Here is a 20,272-nt window from a genome sequence, read left to right on the forward strand (position 1 = left end):
TCCTTGCCCGGCGCCTCCACCCATGTCCAGTCTCTTTGCTCCTGTACACGCTGCTTGGTCTTGGTATGGTGGGTTTTTCTGTCACGATCGTCTGAAGGATGAGACCAACGCGCAGCGCGATGTACCGATAAACATGATGACTTTATTTAATTAAAGTGCAACACGACAAAACAATAAACCACGATCATGAAGTTCCACGGTGCACTCACCGTAACGGAAACAAAACCCACAAACCCCACAGGAAAACATTCAGAATAAATAGGCTCCCAATCAGAGATAACGAGCCGACAGCTGACACTCGTTACCTCCGATTGGGAGTCATAGACAAACCTAGAAATACAACCAACAGAAAGGCAAACCTAGAAATACAAAACCAAAACAAAAGACACCCTAAATGAAAATAACAACCCTGGCTCAACAATCAGAGTCCCTGGAGCCAGAGTGTTACACTTTCCTTTTAAAATACTAAAACAAATATAATTGTGACGGCTCTATGATAATCACTCACTTTGATGATCAGACACATTTAGGCTTTTAAACTGTTGTAAGTGAACTATTCATCTTTCTAACAACATCTTTATCAGCCAATAGTAAATATAGTTATTTACCTGATTGTTAGCATGCTGTCTGTGAACCTCTGGACAAGTGCTTTAATGAAGACAGGGTCGATGTTCCTCTTCTGCAGCTGGCTGAAAAGCATGTCCACATTTGGCATGATCTTGTGGAACAGTGCCAGGAAAAAACAGAAAGCCTCGTCTTCGAGCGTCCTCACAAAGCCCCCCGCCTCTCTGACAGTCGGGGCATCAAAGTTCCCAGAGTCTCTGATGGTCTGGAAACACGTTAGGAGGTCATCCCTGTACTCGTACACAGTGTTTACAGCGCGACTGTGGAAGTTCCACCGTGTTGTAGAGGCTCTGGGGAGTCTATGCGCAACCACTTCGTCAAGCACGGTGGTTCGCTTTGGAGACCTGGAGAAGAAAGCAGAAAATCCTGCAAGGTCGGAAAAGAAAGTGCCGATCCTGGGGATGCGTGAAGTAGCCTGCTGCATGATGAGGTTCAGCTGATGTGCATAGCAGTGGACGTAGTGCGCATTTTCGTACACATCCACTATTTTACGCTGCACTCCGCCGGTGGCTCCCCTCATCACACTTGCTCCGTCGTAAGCCTGGGCAATAAGTTTGGCCTTTTGTCCATGTGAGAGTATGGTGCTGAGCCTCTCCAGCAGCGCTGTAGCGATGGTGTCGGCGGTTGCGTTCTCGATCAAAATGAACTCGAAAAACGCTCTTGGACGTTACTTTTAGCATCGATGTAGCGTATCGCAAGCACCAACTGGCAGTGGGTGGAAACGTCAGTCGTCTCGTCAGCTTGAATGGCGATAAAATCAGCACTCTTTACTTCCTCCAGGATGTAATCCTTAAGCACTGACAGCATACAGTCCAACAGCTCGTTCTGTATCGTCTTTGACGTGCCCTTAAAAACGGTAGCTGTCTTCAGGTGCTCCTCCAGCACACTGTCGAGGGAGGCAACAAAATCCACTAAGCCCCGGAAAATGCCGGGGTTGTCCGAGGAGTCAGTCTCCTCGTGCCCACGCAAGGCCAACTCAAAAGCCCCACAGAACTTCACACAATCGATAATTTTGGATAGAATGTGCCTGTTTTTATCCACCTCCTCATTGTGTTTCCTCACCGCAATCCTGTGGCCGTCATCCTGTCCATGCTGAATCTGACCCCGTCGTTTTAAAAAGCAAGCACGGAAAGCAAAATAAAGCATTAGCATCAGTGCACCCAGCTAGCCAAGCCTTCCTGGTGTACCAGCTACGGGAGAAGCCGCGCATATACTGCTTCCCTTTCTCGCTAGCCTGCTGTCTGATTGAGAGGTCAGGTTGATCTGGGCCCAGCTCTTTCACCCGAACTTTCTCTGACAAAGTTCTCCTCTCAAACGGATCTTGGAGGAGAGATTTCACCGAGTTAGGGTTGGGTCTTGGAGGAGTAACGTTTGCGCTCGCCATTGTCGTCTAGTAAAAATGGCGCCACTGGAGCCCGGTCCTTATTTTATCAGGGGCGAGCTTGGGGCGATAAAATAATCGCCCTCCTTGGATTCGATTTAAGATCGCTGATTGGCTACATTTTATGTCATACATTCATATCTTAAATTAGCAATTGGCTTAACTGCTACGTAGACCCGCCTCCTCGGGGCACTTTCTGTATCGCCCAGAGCTGACGAGGCGTTTGACAGGCAGAGGAAAGGTTGCGAATATGATTTTCTATCATATCTTACACATATTACTGTGTGCATTCCATATTTCAAACACACAAATATTGACATACTGATGTTTTTATTATTATTATTATTATTTTTATTTATTTTTTATTTTATTTTTTTAAATTATTTTATTTAAGGGGGCGGCGCCCTAGCGCCCTCTATCGGCCAGCCGCCACTGGCACTGAAGTCATATACACATACAATACGTTTAATACTTTTAGTTATATCGTTTTATTTGTGTGAATGCAGACCATTCCTGCATCCCTAGGGTTATATAACCATAAATCAATGATATTGACCTATGGGAAAATAAGAGATGAGTGCACATGCTTAGTTGTGCAAAAAGGCCATGGTCAGCTAGCTAAACAACAAATTAGGGGATCAACCCAATTTTTCCTTCATTGAAAATACATTCCAAATAGTTATTGGAAATAGGCCTAAACACAATGGGGCAGTTTCTCAGACACAGATTGAGCCTTGTCCTGGACTAAAATGCAATCACAATGACAATCTCCATTGAAAGTGCTTTTTTGTCCAGGACAAGGTTTAGCCTAATCCGTGACCGGGAAACCGGCCCTGTGAGTGTGTTAAATGCAAGTCTACAAGGTTACAAGTTATTTCCTCTTTTATAAAGAGAGCTTCTGCAACCTCCTGTCATTTCACAATGAATAATCTTCTGAGAGAACTGTAAAGTGCATTGTGATGGTAGGGCTTTGTGTTGGGTTCTTCGTTCCTCCAATAGTAATATTTTAGTTTGTTGTAGCCTACTTCTATTCTACCATGTAGGTTACACCTAGCCTGGCTGCCAGTCTTTTTCTGCTCTCTTGCCAACTCCTTACAGAATTGTCATGTCTGGCACCCAGGCTAGGTTACAACATGTTAATAACCATACACAGGGTTACAACAGGGCCAAACAATATTATGGAATGTCAGGCTTATAGGTGATAAGATGTACATAAAGAACACACAATATAAAAACAAGTTTTCATCAGCCAAATGTAGGTTATGTCCTTGTATTGAAACAGGGAGGATGAGTTCGGTTGGCAAAATGTCTTGGATCAAGGCATCCTGTGTCTCGATTCAAGGCTTCCTCACGACGAATGAGACTTGGGAGTATGGTAATGTGAGACTTGATCCTGTAAGACTTCCTTGATGATCATCATTACTGTGTTGTGCAGCCTGATTGCCTCTGTGCTTCTGTCTCAATCCACTTCTTCTCAATTTCCACCTATAAAAAGGACAGACCGATACGGTTCAGTTTCATTATGGAATAACCACTATGGCCACAGACGTCAATTCAACATCTATTCCCGCGTTGGTTCAACATCATTTCATTGAAATGACGTGGAAACAACGTTGATTCAACCAGTGTGTGCCCAGTGGGGCAGGAGAACGATAGAAGAGTTTGCTACACGACAGCACATGCAGTATGGGACCAGCTTTGTCAGCTGGTGTCACAGTAATAACTACGGAATTTTAGACAACATTTTGTGTTGGCTGAAATATATACCCAGTACCCTTATTAATCGCAAAGCTAGATTCTGCTTGGGAACTAACAAAAATAGATCAAAATAGAAACGACCAAAAATAAGATCAACAGCAGCATTATAGATATTAAACAGCATTATAAATACAAAACATTATAGATATTAAACTTGTTATCTAATATAATAATATCTCAGGCCTTACCTGACAATGATAGTGGGTCCTACTGGTGACATGTTTCTGAGGCTGAACGTCACTGTCTGTGCCCAGTGACGTCACTCTGGTCTGTGAGACCACGGCCCCCACCATCTCACACTCCATCGTGACAAACGGATACCAGTCAGTGGGGATCTCCTGATCCGAACCGAGCTCTAACTTACAGGAGAAGGTTTGGGGAGTTTCTACTGCTGTGAGAGGGAAAAGGGATCATGTGTAGTTAACAATTCCTAGCACTTGGGGGAGCACTATGAGCAGAATCTGAAAGATACAGGTCTCCATCCTCTGGCACAATGCAAACAACAGAATTTAGTATTTATTTAGCCAAGCTGTAGTATAAAAAACCATAATACTATAAAGAGTTTATGTATTTTAGCTAAACTGATTAGGGAACATAAGTTACATTTGAACATAGCTTATATTGAAACATATTTCAGTAAGTTGTAAATGTAACATGTAAAATAAAGCCAAGTCAGAATAAGCCAGCATTCCATACAAAAAGAGATTATCAATAGACCTCCATCATCAATCGATCATCAAAGACAGCCAGACTCTTCCTCTTAGTCCTTACCCATGTTCTTAGCAGGCAGTCTGTCAATCCTCCACACCATGGCTGAGTACACATTCTCATACTTGACTGTCCCCACAGTAACCTGCATGACCGGCTGTGACTCCACAGCACTGACCAACCCCAGACACACGTTCCGGTTCATCCTGGCTGTCAGTGACTTCCGTCGTAGCAACGTCACAGTGCGCGACACCTTGACCCAGTCCGCCGGTACCGGCACACGGATCAGAACATTCTCGCAGAGCGGTTCAGTCTCCGACACTCCGGTAAATGACGGGAAGGCGGCTGACATGTTGAGAAAGGCTTGGAGTTCCACGTAGGCCCCTTGGACAGTCACCACGGCTTTGACGGAGAACGGTAACTCTGTACATCCCAGGGCTAACGTCTTGTAGCGCATCAGCTCTACTCTACAGGCGTCCGGAGGAGAGAACTTGAGCAGCCGGGACCTGTGGAACTCCAAGCCATTGATGCACTTGTGGAAGTGGCAGTCACTGATCTCCATCCAGCCCTCCAGGAGGTCGTCCTAAAAGACCACAATGGAAATTAGAGGACCAGAATGGAAATAGACCTAAGTCTTGACTTATTTGTGTCATCCTGGATGATTCTACTAATCGTGTTGTCTTTTGATATGCAAGTTAAATTGTATGTTTGTGTTGATATGTGTGTTAAGAAACTAATACCCAACCTCCTCAGAGCCAGAGCCGTAGCTGGCGTCGAAGCGGAGGAGCCCCAGGTCGTTGAGAGCCAGGAAGCACTCCCCTGGTCCGTTGAGGAACGCCAGGCAGTAGATCCTCGTCATGGCTGCCCTGTCCATCACCACACCATCCTTGAAAAATGTATTTTAAGATTTTAGTCATTGAGAGGTCGAGTGGCAAAAAATGATCCCCAAGGAGCAATATGTCAAAATAGGAGGTAAGGAATACTTTTTGTGAAAGATTTTAGCAAAAAGACATTCATAGAAATGTATAACCTTCTTATTTAGGCTATCAATGTTTTATATAATAAGTAACAGCAAGTAATTCATCAGTTTTTAATAATGACCTGTAATACCTGTAATAATGCTGAAATAACAATGAACTACACTAACAAAGGTACATTTCCTGAAGAGAATGTGTGTGCTATCTTACAGTAGTTGTATGGTAGTGAAAGATGAAGTGAATGTACTTTGTCCAGCTGCACCCAGAGGTGGTCTGTGATCTGCAGTGTCATTTCCTGTTCCTCGTAGGGCCGTTTTTGCGACAGGGGCGGAGCCAGCCTGAGAATCTCCTCCTCCATGGTCTCTAACAGGTCCTCCATGTCGCAGTGTTCCGTGGTTCCAAACTTCAGCAGCTGCTCCACCTCGGCCTCGTGGGACACCTCCAGCTTCAAATCAAATCAGACTTGATGTATTTAAAATCGCAACACACAGTAAAACAATACGATGATATCTATAACAATAATAAAAAGGTGTTTTTTAAACGTGATTTAAAAACAAATTGTGTCTGCCCCTCTTACCTTAGGGTGGTAGCGCTTCTTCTCTGTGTAAGACACGTATTCCACCTTCACTGTCTGGATCTTGCGAGGCTCTCCGTTGCTCTCCAGCTTGAGATCTGACAACCTGCAGTGAGGCTGCAGCTGGAACTCTTTGAAGGGCTTCTCCAGTCCTTTCTCATAGTACATCTGGAGCACCCCTCCAGACAGCAGACGCAGGTAAATGGGGCCCCACTGTCGGGACGACATTCGGTTTTTCTTCTCCGGGATCCTCAGCATTAAAGACCAGCCGTCTCTCTTCTCGCTACGGAACAGACTGTGAGAGACGAAGGCTGCCGATGGTCCCTCCCTGACGTCCTCCCTGTCTCTCACTCCTCTCCTCTCCCCTCTATCCACCACTACTCCTTCCTCTGTATCATGGTCTTCCTCAGCCCGCAGGCCCTCCAGTTTGTGGCAGATGTAGGAGTAGGAGCTCTGGAAGTCGTCTGGTCGAGGACGCTCGTTGCCGTCATTCGGCTTGATGAAGAAGCGAGGCAGACTAGAACCTCCAGACTCAGAGTCAGAAGAGGAGCTCCCAGAGTCCATGCTATGCCCACCAGCCCCCTCCCAGAACTGGTTGAAATGTCCCGGGTCCCCCTGGAAGGAAGGGAAGGGACCGGGGCCATCGGAGACAGAGATGTCACTCTGGGGATGTGGGGTGGTGCCAGTGGGGGTGGCCTGGTCTAGGCCTGGGGGAGGAGAAGAAGAAGAAGGTATGGTGGCAGAGGCAGAGGATGAACTGGAGAAACTACGGAAGAAGTCGTGCTGATCCCAGCACCTGCAATGGAAAGGTAATGCACCGCTAGGAGGAGCCTCCCTCACCGGAGTGCAGAGAGGAGTGTTGCAGGGCACACAGGAACTTCCATTGATGTTAAAGTGCATTGGAGGGGAGCTGAATTCAAGGGAACTGCTGAAGCTCCAGGATGGATCTCCCACTGGGGGGAGTACCAGCTTTAGGCCATTGAGACGGGGGACTGTTTTTAACCCTGTCATTGTCACACTACCTGGGGGTGTCTTCAGGGCTGTAGAGGCATAGGAAGGGAGTGACCCTGTCTTTGCCCCTGGTGACTTCAGGGGTGTTGAGGCCAACTTTGTCCCACTCCCTGGGATCTTCAAGGAGGCCAAAGAAGGGGTCGTAGATATAGTACCCTCATCCTCGAAGGTCACCCAGTTTGGATTGTTCATGGAGCACATGGCTGTGGTTTTTTGGCATCCAGGTTCAAGTCAGTACTTCCTGCTTCTGTTGTTGACGTTATCATCAGACTGTGCCACAGATGCCTTCCCTGCTGAAAAGCTGAACAGAACATAGTCATAGACTAGAACACACAGAGTAATAGCATACAATGTTTTTCTGTAGAATCTACAGGTATCAGTGGAGGCTGGTGGGAGGAGCTATAGGAGGACGGGCTCATTGTAATGGCTGGAATGAAATAAATGGAACGGAGTAAAACATATGGTTTCCATATGTTTGATGTGTTTTATACCGTTCCATTAATTCCATTCCAGCCATTACAATGAGCCTGTCCTCCAATAGCTCCTCCCACCAGCCTCCTCTGACAGGTATTATATATTGGTGCATTTGCTATGAAAGATATATGGCATCTCTCATTTACACCAATAAACAACCCCAGAGTGCCCCCTACTTTTAGTAGATTTTAGTGGGATTTTGGATCAGATTAATCTGCAATGTGTCATAAAAATCTGGCAACACAGTGCAGTTAGATGATGTTCCCTCAGCCAATCGGCGACATGATATTTCCCACATGACTGTTGGTTTAATTATTTAATAGCTGGTGTGTTGGCTTGTTTCTTTTATTTGTGGCAATTCAGCAAATAGCTCCATGTGGTAATATTTAGCCCAACACAAGAAAACAATACTGTCTTTGTGCTAGGAATAAATAAAGTTAGAGAGGAGAAGAAATTAACATCTTGCTCTTTGCAGTGTCTGTGTCTTGTCACCAGCCACACACACAAGCCATGCGTTCTGGAATTGAGGAGGATAAACATAGAAACACTGAATATGCTAGTGGACACCGCTGAGTCACATCTGGCTAAACGCTACAGCTGCAGCCTTGTTGAATGAAAAGGCAGAGAGGTGCAGCTCTGCTATGTCAGCAACTACCAGAGGAATTGGGGTCGATTTCAATTTAGGTTGAACTTCAGACGTCAGCTCCCTCCTATTCAAAAGGTGGTGAAAAGTGGAATACATTGGAGTTGGAATAAAATGTAGGGTTTTGGAAATTCTACATAGATAGATGGATGAAAATACCATGTTCTAGTAGGAAATGTGGGAGATGGAATGGAACTGAATTGGAGGGGTTGGTTGGAGGGGAACACAAAGCCTGGGTAGTGTTCATTACGCCAAATGGAAGAAAACAGACTGAAACAGGAAAGGTTTCCTTGGACTTGTCCAATAAGAAATACCTATTTTCGTTTTCTGTTGCAAAACGTTTTGCTGATGAATACGACAACACTGATCTGCTCTCTAGTCAGTTTTTGCAGCATTCAGGAAATGTGTCAATGGCACTCAAGCAGAGAACCAATCACCTCTCTTTATTTGCCATCAGTATGAAGCCATCTGTGATAACTAGGCTGTGGAACACTGGAACAGCTGGTGAGATATGGGGCACAGACATTACTGTGGTTCAATGGAACAATTACATCCAAGCATAATGCTTGTCCCTATTTAACTCATATGACTTAATGAGTTACACATCATATACTGTAAACCTCATCCCCAGGCTAACTGCTAGAGAAAGAGCAGGCTGGTGGCCAAATCGAATAAAATTATTACTGCATAGTCTATTATGTGGTAGCAGTTGATTCATTTGGTAGATCTGTGGAAATATAGCCTGGTCCCAGATCTTTTTTGCAAGACATCACTAACAGATCTGGGACCAGGCTATTGGAAATATAGGCTAGTACATTAACCTGAGCTCTGATGTCATCCATGCCCTCCACCATAGCCTCGACACTAGCTGTTATAGGTTCCCATGTTAGAGAATACTGTATGGTGTAATGTCTTGCAATGCGAGACTACCTCCACCCCAGCACAACGGAGAGCAGACGCGCTGTAATCATCATACCATCTAGCAATTGATTCCCAGTCAACAGAAGCAGAGCACCGGTTTCAATCTGTATCTGTCACAGCCACCGACCTCACCACAGAGAAACAGGCCTAACTTATGAAAAATAAACAAAGCACAGTAGTTATTCTGCAATTTCTGCCTCCTTACCAACTCCCTACCCCCACCATTACATTTACCACAGCCAATGGGTTATAGCCTACAGTATGTATGAAGACAACCAGTGGCACTGGCAAAGTTCCTTTCATGCTATAAATAACTATGGAGGGAGCTCAGGGGCTGTAGGAGCCCAAGGGAGTGTCTCAGAGTAGGAATGCTGATCTAGGATCAGTTTTGCCTTTTAGATCATAATGAATAAGATTACATGGACAGGGGGAAATCTGATCCTATATCAGCACTTCTACTCGGAGACGTTTGATACATACTGGGCCCAGCATGATAATCGGGCTGTCAAGGCCTAGAGAGCTGGGTCATTCTAATGAGGACCAAGAAAGTTTGATATGGCAGGTATGTCTGTTAGGGTTCACCCTCAGCTTCTCCCTCCTTATGGACTCAACTGTGGTTTGATCTAGCAGTGTTCCAAGAAAGATAGAACCTTGTGGATTACAGGCTAACTGAGCAATGGTTTCAACAGTGCTTCAGCCTTAATACCACATTCTGCCAATGTCCCTGCTGTTTAATGGTTATTTCAATTAATCCCATTGATTCAGGCCTGTTGAAATGACAGAAAGTGGCTTTTAGGGAAGAAGACCCTTGTATTGAGGCTAACTGAACCTTGCTCCAGGCCAATGCTGGCAAACTCCTGCAGGCGAGTTCACTTCCAGACAGTACGGCCACCTCCAGCAGCCTGTTCCAAAGAGATGGAGCAGAGAAATAGCCTTGTCCCAGATGGATTGTCACGCTAGCTGGAGTTGGCATGAGAGTACAAACGGATTCAGGCCCAGGCTAGTAGCAGGGGGAAAGGTTACTAAATCTACAGAGGCAGAAGAAAGACATTCCTAAGGGACAGAGCAACATGCACACAGGAAATAGCAGCCCACTCTGCTGCTCCCACACAACTCACTGTCATTGGGTTCACAAACAATATAGATCACATTGATTACACTGTACTGTAGATGTCACTCATTTCTGGTTGCTCATGTTAGCGGAGTTATGATTGAAACCTGAACTTTTAGATGGCTGTTTCCCCAGACACAGATTAAGCCTAATCCTAATTCACTTTTTAGTCCAGGACTAAGGTTAATCTCTGGGAAACCACCTTTACTGTACGAACCTCTTTTGTAAGGGCAAGCATGCTCAGTGGTCTGATAACTAAATAAGAAGCATCTGATCATAATGTTTGCATCATATGATAGCTCGCGCTCCAGTAATGTTTGTCTCACATGATATCAATCATCCTTTTATAATGACTTGAAATGAGAGCGACAGTGCTCCTGCCCCTGTGAATCAAGATAAAGAGAGAGTCCAACACCAAAGCTCCTACACGATGGCTATGGGACTTTTTAACTTCAGGTAATGTGTTTCCCAACAGACTATTTTCAAATAGCTACAAGACAATGATTTGAGTAAGTGAACAAACAAGCGACATTTAGAAGAGATCAATCTCAATATGACTTCCCTTGTTACATAAAGAACCGTCTCGTTGTGTAGTCTGTTAAACTATGTCACACGCATCCTGCGGAGGTGAGGTGAGTTGAGGTGAGTTGAGTCACGGACCGATTTATTTTCTCACTTGCATCCATTGCTCTGTATATGCATTATTTGAGTGTGGTTACATTTCTCCAGCCCCATCACTCAGCTGTTTACCAAAACAAGTGGCAGGTCGAATCTCAGATTGCCCCTTTAAAAGGTTGTCATCGTGACCTTATTTAACTTGTTCAGACAGTTGAATTTAAGTCATCGAGACCTTATTTAACTTGCTCAGACAGTGGTAATTACATCATCGTGACCTTATTTAACTTGTTCAGTGGAATTTACGTCATCGTGACCTTATTTAACTTGTTCAGTGGAATTTACGTCATCGTGACCTTATTTAACTTGTTCAGTGGAATTTACGTCATCGTGACCTTATTTAACTTGTTCAGACAGTGGAATTTACATAATCGTGACCTTATTTAACTTGTTCAGACAGTGGAATTTACATCATCGTGACCTTATTTAACTTGTTCAGACAGTGGAATTTACTTAATCGTGACCTTATTTAACTTGTTCAGTGGAATTTACATGAATGTCTATTAGACTACTGTTTTCTGAGTGTTTGAGCGTATCATTTTGCTCCAGAACTTTCAGACAGAATTCTTTATAGCAGAATATCCCATTTAATCTGGAATCAAAGACTCCCTGCTGTGACTAAAGAGATTCAAGACCCTTGTGAGTGCTGCTGTGCTGTGTCTGTGTGTCTGTGTGTGCGTGCATATGTTTTGTGTGAAGTTGTGGCTATTCTTATGATTTTAATAAATTTAATATGCCATTTAGCAGACGCTTTTATCCAAAGCGACTTACAGTCATGCGTGCATACATTTTTGTGTATGGGTGGTCCCGGGGATCGAACCCACTACCTTGGCGTTACAAGCGCCGTGCTCTACCAGCTGAGCTACAGCTCATGTAAACAGAGTGTGTAAACAGAGTGTTGATGTAAACAGAGTGTTGATAACAACACTATGATCTATAGATCTTGATAATGCCTTTATAGCTCTGTATTGACCCTGTGCTGACACTGTCCTCTAGATGTCCCCCTGGCAACTTAAATCAGCATGGCTTGATTAGAACAAATAAATTACTTGATTAAAGGGCCAATCTGCATTTCGAACAATAACAAAGCATCCTCCCCACCACTGATTTCATACACAGCTGAGGGAGGGGCTGGAGAAATGTAACCACTCTCAAACTCATTAATAATAATAATAATAAAATGCCATTTAGCAGACGCTTTTATCCAAAGCGACTTACAGTCATGTGTGCATACATTTTTACGTATTGGTGGTCCCGGGGATCGAACCCACTACCCTGGCGTTACAAGCGCCACGCTCTACCAATTGAGCTACAGAGGACCACATTAACAGAGCTATGGATACAAGGACTGACCAACCATGATATCAACAATATAGTTTGAACCATGTATTGAGTTTTTGTTTACATTTACAAACAAAGGAGTAAAACCAGCTCATATTTTGGGTTCTGATGGGGTACAACAGTTGAACTAAGCACATGAGTCATCTATAAGTTATATTTTTCAACATCTCAATGGGTATCATTACTTAAAAAATCTAAAAATGTATGTAGCAACTGCAGATTGCCCCTTTATTTAGTTGGAATATTTTCCTTCATGTCATCTGTCAATTAACTAACTGTTATACAACTACCATTATATTGATCAACCTATAAATGTTAAGCAGGCACGTGTGTGGACCCAACCTATTTAAAGCTGTCTCTGCTATAACTGACTTTTTGCTTTTGAGTGAGATAAACCAAGTCAGTCTGTCCAGTGTACAAGAACGCCTACTTGAGTGACCGCTGACCTAGTGGTTTTAAAATTGACAGATTAGCTATAATTACACGAGAAAATGTTGCCTGCAGACCTACCGCATCCCATTTTTCTGTGAAACATGGCATAGAGACAATCGTTGTTTTTCCATGTATTGTTACAACACAGACTGTGCAGCGGTCTCTAACAATTCAACCGTGTTGTGATCGTCCATGACTCATTACCGCCGGAGGAAACTAGCCTCAACATCAGGGCAGGAACGATGCTGTTTTGCAATGCAATGTCACGAAAAGAGAATTATCCTACCTGTGCTTTCGTTGTTTTGTCATTCGACCTATGAGTTTTGTAGTAGTTTTAAGGCAAATAATATGACTGAGAATGAGGTAAATTGTTAATTTATAGGCTACTGATTCAGTTATAAAGCAAATTCTACTCGAAGTTTGTTCAAGAAAAGTCAATGTTCAAGATTCGATTTGCCGTGAATAGAACAGAATAGACAACTTTGCACAGTGCAGTTAACAGAAGTTGACCCCAAAACAGTAATCGGCTATTGTGTAGCCTTGCTTGTTTCTTTTAGGTTGCTTTGACAGAGCAATGAGATGGAAGTTGTCAGTTGACTTTCTAGGGGAAACTTGCAACAAAATCCAAAATACTCACGTTCTCCACAAATCCCGAAAGAACAACAATCAGGTCAAGATTCTTATTTTTCAGTTAAAACAGCATAAATCCCAATATGCAAGGATGACAGTTTTCTCTCAAAATGGCAAGAAAGCTGCGGATTTCCTATCGCCTTTTCCCCCTCCAGACTAACGGACGTCCCTGCTAAATGAATAGTGAAGCGTGTGAAGGAAAGGACGGACGGAGGATGCACATCTCATCTGACCGAACGATGACGAAGCTTTTGACGTGACAGGGAGTCTGTTTTTGCCAATGTTAGAAGTGGCCTGAGAAGTAGACAACGTTTATGGTTTGGCTACAATTACACAAACAATAAAACATTAGTATGGGGGATTTATTATTCTCCTAATTGATGGGATGAATAGCTTAGAACAGGGGTGTCAAACTCATTTTAGCTCAGGGGCCACATGGAGGAAAATCTATTCCCAAGTGGGCCGGACCGGAAAAATCATGGTATATATAACTTAAAAACAACAACTTCAGATTGTTTTCTTTGTTTTAATACGATCAACATACAACATAAAGCTGGAGCCTGAGGACAGTGTGTCCAAAATAGTACAAGCACAACATCACTATTAATCATAAAACACGTCAAGTTTATTTGAAAATTCTAAAGAAAAAGAACACACAAACACACAATGCCTCAGTGATTAACAGAACTGTTTCACAGATCACAGAACTATATCAGGGTGTCATTTCTCAGGCAGAAATGTAGATAAAAATAATGAAATCCTGTTCCCCAAACAAGTGCAAGAACCACAGAGTCAAGAATAGGTTAAATATACAAATAAAATAAAATCAATTAAAAACAATAGCACATCAACATAAAAACATATAAACATAAATCTGAAAGCGTTGCTCAAACTCCCGTAACAGTCCAGTTATTTTATCTTTGAACCGCTTCATGTCTGCCACATGTTGGGTCGCGCACACATTTTTCAGACAGGGGAAGTGAGCTGCATCACCACCGGCAAGTTGCGTCTCCCACAATGACAGCTTCAACTTGAAAGAACGTATGCTGTCATAATACTGCGTGACAACTTTGTTGCGCCCTTGCAGCTGTTTGTTCAAGTTATTCAGGTGCTCTGTAACATCCACCATAAATGCAAGGTCCGGCATCCATTCTGCGGAATGAAATTCTAACACTGGTTTGCCCTTTTCTTCCATGAACTGTTCAATTTCTTCTCGTAAATCAAAGAAACGCCTCAGCACAGCACCTCGGCTTAACCATCTTACCTCAGTGTGGTATGGCAGGCCATAGATGTGGTCTTTCTCTCTGAGAAGGCTGTCAAACTGACGGTGATTCAGGCTTCTGGATCGGATGAAATTAACAGTTTGGATGACCACCTTCATGACGTTATCCATCTTTAATGACTTGCAACACAAAGCCTCCTGGTGCAAAATACAGTGAAAAGTCAAAAATCACATCCTCCATTTGCAGATTGCACTTTCTCTCTGAACTTTGTCACAACGCCTGCTTTTTTCCCGATCATTGAGGGCGCACCATCTGTAGCCAGGCTGACAGCGCGGGACCAGTCCACTCCGACCCTGTCCAGCGCGCCGACGAGTGTGGTAAAAATATCAGCTGCTGTCGTTGTATCTGTCATCGGCACCAACTCCACGAACTCCTCGGTGACGGTCAATGTGTCATCAACTCCGCGGATGAAAAAATGGCCAGTTGTGCAACATCTGTAATGTCCGTGCTTTCATCAATTGCAACCGAAAACGCAATAAATGACTTTACTTTTTGCTTCAACTGGCTGTCCAAATCCACTGAAAGATCGGAAATCCTGTCTGCAACTGTGTTTCTTGTCAGGCTGATATTTGCAAAAGCCTGCCGCTTTTCAGGGCACACAATCTCCGCTGCCTTCATAATGCATGTTTTTACAAATTCACCCTCACTAAATGGTTTTGAAGCCACTGTGATTTCATTAGCAATGAGGTAGCTAGCTTTCACTGCAGCGTCACTGATGTCTCGGCTGTGAGTAAACACAGACTGCTGTTTCTTCAGACCCGCCAACAGTTCATTCACCTTCTTTCATCTCCGCTGTCCTTGAAAGTTGTCATATCTGTCGGCATGAAGACTCACATAGTGGCGACGAAGGTTATATTCTTTCAGCACTGCAACATGCTCTGAACACACCAAACATACAGCTTTCCCATTCAATTCCGTGATTAAATAGGATGACCATTTTTCTTGGAACACTCTGCACTCTGCGTCCACTTTTCTCTTTTTTGACAGAGACATATTGGGGCAATGAGGGTGCCAAAGCACATAATGTTAAAAGTAGAAGCCGTAATAAATATCGCGGGCAAAACAAAGTAGCTCATTGGCTGCACGTGCTTGACCTACTTGCTCTGCCCCGGTATAAACAGTTTGCTTGCTTAACACAATTGCTATTGCGCCATCCAGTGGACGCAATTGGAACAGCAGTTTATTTTATTGAAAAATTGCAGCGCATTTTTATACTTAAAAAAAATAAAAATAAAAATTATTTTATTTTTTTTGTATCATCTCGCGGGCCGGATTAAACCCGTTTGCGGGCCTGATCCGGCCCGCGGGCCGTATGTTTGACACCCCTGGCTTAGAAGGAATGCATTAATGATAAACATGGGTTTGTACTATACTGATATAAATTGTTTCACATAACAGGCTGTGATTCATGTAAGGAACGTTAGGGGCTAGGATGAGATAAGACTTCTATTTCTCACAGATACGAACACTGCCCCTTTGTGATCTGTGAACCATCCTTGGACGTAGGAATGGTGTCTAAGGGAGCTGGCTCTTCTCACTATGACAGGTTGTTATGATAAACGTATGCCTGGAAACAGGGATGCGCTAAGAGGCGGGGGACTAGCCTGTGCGTCAACGGATTGGCTGAGTAAGTCTAAACCACGCTCAAGTCTCTACTCTGATTGGCCAGCAGAGAGGTGGGAAACTCTCTCTCTGTAAGAGTATTTGAAGAACAATCTGAAACAATGGATTTAGTTCTCTGAGTGCCCTGCGAGGCATATCGGGGAGCCCGTATATACGAAACATCATATTTACCATTGAAGGTTTTTGCATTAATTAAAGTAACTAGTATATCTTAGAAGTCGTGTTGACCTCTTTTGTTCCTAATGCCAGATTTGAATTGACGCAACTTTGACATTAGGCTACAATGTTGCTAGTGCAAACAGACATTAGCCTCCTTAAATATTACATTGTTGCGTTACATTGTTTCCACTGCAATCAGCTGGATAGCTACATTTTGTTGTCAGAAGTCTGATTGGAAGCTTTATAAATACAATATTTTGTCCTCTAACTTCATACAACAATAATACAAAAGTAGCCTAATAAAGCAAATTTTCGTATCTGAATATTTTTTCCTTTCCATGGGATTAACTCATGAGAAATTGGATGAGGACAACGAAGGGTGTCTGTCAATGAACCTCTTCCCAAGCCCCAGCCCCGTCAACTAGGGTACATCAGTAGGATAGGCCTAATTACAGGCTATGGAGACTGGAGAGGCTAGTTTTAAAATTATGACCAAATAAGAAAATCTGAAGAGAGCAAGAGACAGAGATTTGAGTTATAGTCTGGCAGATGTTCACAGTGGCGACCCGTCATTCAGTGCAGGTAAAATGTTTGTTGTTGTTGCCTGTTTTTGCATTAATACGTGTCACATATCAGTTTGCAAATAATGTAACATAAATATATATATATATATATATATATATATATATATATATATATATATATATATATATATATATATATATAATTGCGTTAATAAAGCCGTATACAAAAATGAGTTGTGTTCGAATACTCATACTAACCGCACTATTTGTGACGTATATTGAGTATGTAGTATGCTTTTTGGTCATAGTATTGATAGAGTTAGTATGCCAAAAGTTCCCGGATGTCATACTACATTCGCCAAAATACGAAGTATACAAGCTATTTCCGTGCTTTTAGGGTCCATAATGCAATTATTCCGAAAATAGGCGTGGTTGGGGGGATGGGGGGGGGTCTGCTCGAGAAGAAGAGGAAAAGTTTTTATAGGTGGGAGTTTAGATTGAAACGCAGAATTTGGCTTAGCAATTCATTGATATAGCCTACAGCTGGTAGGTAGTGTTTGGAGGTTGGAGGGTGGCTGTGGTAACTAGGGACGACCAGAAGACACTTGTGTTTACACCAGCCTACTCGGCGGGGAGCATGGCGTCTTCAGCGAAAAGACGAGCAGTTGGAAAGGGAGTAAGTCCCAATGACTGCTTCTGTTTTGTGCGTGGCACTGTGTGCTGTTTTCGATGGATGGGTCCTGGCCTTTCGGGGCCCTGGGGATCCGGAGGGATGTGGGTGGGATGCCGATCACTGGGATGACGGCTCAACTTGGGATGGGGAGGGGCTTTAGCGGGGGAATTAGTGGAGAACAATTGAAGGGATACTTAGTAGCAATGCAAATATCTCAATCATTAAGTTTTTTTTTATTTATGGTAAATTTACAAACATATATAATGATAAATAGACTTGAAACTTGTATCTCATTATGGTGTATGGTGAAATAAGTATAGCCAGTTATAATTGTAATGGCTTAGCTGATAATAACAAAAGAAGAACAATATTTACATGGCTCAAAGAGAAGGAATATAATATCTATTGTTTACAGGAAACTCATTCAACAATTCTAGATAAAGTTGCGTGGAAAAAGGAATGGGGGGGCGAAATATACTTCTCCCATGGGCAAAGAAATTCAAAAGGGGTGATGATATTAATTAATAGTAATTTCGATCCGAATGTGCAAATTGTCCAAATAGATACGCAAGGTAGATGGATTATTTTAAATATGTTATTGGACAATAAACAGATATGGCTCATTAACATTTACGGACCAAACAATGATGATCCACACTTCTTTGACAATATATACAGTGGGGAAAAGAAGTATTTAGTCAGCCACCAATTGTGCAAGTTCTCCCACTTAAAAAGATGAGAGAGGCCTGTAATTTTCATCATAGGTACATGTCAACTATGACAGACAAAAAGAGAAAAAAAATTCCAGAAAATCACATTGTAGGATTTTTTATGAATTTATTTGCAAATTATGGTGGAAAATAAGTATTTGGTCAATAACAAAAGTTTCTCAATACTTTGTTATATACCCCTTGTTGGCAATGACACAGGTCAAACGTTTTCTGTAAGTCTTCACAAGGTTTTCACACACTGTTGCTGGTATTTTGGCCCACTCCTCCATGCAGATCTCCTCTAGAGCAGTGATGTTTTGGGGCTGTCGCTGGGCAACACGGACTTTCAACTCCCCTCCAAAGATTTTCTATGGGGTTGAGATCTGGAGACTGGCTAGGCCACTCCAGGACCTTGAAATGCTTCTTACGAAGCCACTCCTTCGTTGCCCGGGAGGTGTGTTTGGGATCATTGTCATGCTAAAAGACCCAGCCACGTTTCATCTTCAATGCCCTTGCTGATGGAAGGAGGTTTTCACTCAAAATCTCACGATACATGGCCCCATTCATTCTTTCCTTTACACGGATCAGTCGTCCTGGTCCCTTTGCAGAAAAACAGCCCCAAAGCATGAAGTTTCCACCCCCATGCTTCACAGTAGGTATGGTGTTCTTTGGATGCAACTCAGCATTCTTTGTCCTCCAAACACGATGAGTTGAGTTTTTACCAAAAAGTTATATTTTGGTTTCATCTGACATTCTCCCAATCCTCTTCTGAATCATCCAAATGCACTCTAGCAAACTTCAGACGGGCCTGGACATGTACTGGCTTAAGCAGGGGGACACGTCTGGCACTGCAGGATTTGAGTCCCTGGCGGCATAGTGTGTTACTGATGGTAGGCTTTGTTACTTTGGTCCCAGCTCTCTGCAGGTCATTCACTAGGTCCCCCCGTGTGGATCTGGGATTTTTGCTCACCGTTCTTGTGATCATTTTGACCCCACAGGGTGAGATCTTGCGTGGAGCCCCAGATCGAGGGAGATTATCAGTGGTCTTGTATGTCTTCCATTTCCTAATAATTGCTCCCACCGTTGATTTCTTCAAACCAAGCTGCTTACCTATTGCAGATTCAGTCTTCCCAGCCTGGTGCAGGTCTACAATTTTGTTTCTGGTGTCCTTTGACAGATCTTTGGTCTTGGCCATAGTGGAGTTTGGAGTGTGACTGTTTGAGGTTGTGGACAGGTGTCTTTTATACTGATAACAAGTTCAAACAGGTGCCATTAATACAGGTAATGAGTGGAGGACAGAGGAGCCTCTTAAAGAAGAAGTTACAGGTCTGTGAGAGCCAGAAATCTTGCTTGTTTGTAGGTAACCAAATACTTATTTTCCACCATAATTTGCAAATAAATTCAATAAAAATCCTACAATGTGATTTTCTGGAGAAAAAAAATCTCAATTTGTCTGTCATAGTTGACGTGTACCTATGATGAAAATTACAGGCCTCTCTCATCTTTTTAAGTGGGAGAACTTGCACAATTGGTGGCTGACTAAATACTTTTTTTCCCCACTGTATAATAGTAAATAATGGCTATTTCTCAGAAAGTTTTAAACTGTCAAGAGGAGTGAAACAAGGTTGTCCACTATCGGCATATCTATTTATTGTGGCCATTGAGATGTTAGCTATTAAAATCAGATCCAACAATAATATCAGGGGATTAGAAATCCAGGTCTTAAAAACAAAGGTGTCATTGTATGCTGATGATTCGTGTTTTCTTTTAAATCCACAACTAGAATCACTCCACAGCCTCATAGAGGATCCAGATACATTTTCTAACCGCTCTGGATTACAACCAAATTATGACAAATGTACTATATTACGTATTGGATCAATAAAAAATACAATTTTTACATTGCCATGTAGTTTACCAATAAAATGGTCTGATTGTGATGTGGATATACTCGGAATACATATCCCAAAGGAAATAAATGATCTCACTTCAATAAATTATAATAGAAAGTTAGCAAAAATAGATAAGATCTTGCTACCA

General features: G+C 42.8%; 1 protein-coding gene across 1 annotated transcript in view; it reads right to left on the bottom strand.

Annotated features, from left to right (window-relative positions):
• Positions 1-13,419, bottom strand: part of LOC121556549 (stonin-1) — a 43,011-nt gene extending 29,592 nt beyond the window's left edge. The window contains exons 1-6 of the mRNA XM_041870458.2: positions 13,268-13,419; positions 6,026-7,334; positions 5,696-5,893; positions 5,217-5,357; positions 4,535-5,054; positions 3,952-4,154 (exon numbers count right to left, since the gene is read on the bottom strand). Of these exons, the coding sequence (XP_041726392.2) occupies positions 3,952-4,154; positions 4,535-5,054; positions 5,217-5,357; positions 5,696-5,893; positions 6,026-7,234 (2,271 nt within the window). The 5' untranslated portion in view covers positions 7,235-7,334; positions 13,268-13,419. The remainder of the gene's footprint in view (positions 1-3,951; positions 4,155-4,534; positions 5,055-5,216; positions 5,358-5,695; positions 5,894-6,025; positions 7,335-13,267) is intronic.
• Positions 13,420-20,272: the final 6,853 nt, after the last annotated feature.

The sequence above is a fragment of the Coregonus clupeaformis genome, chromosome 1 (genome assembly GCF_020615455.1).
Source record: "Coregonus clupeaformis isolate EN_2021a chromosome 1, ASM2061545v1, whole genome shotgun sequence".
Taxonomy (NCBI): domain Eukaryota; kingdom Metazoa; phylum Chordata; class Actinopteri; order Salmoniformes; family Salmonidae; genus Coregonus; species Coregonus clupeaformis.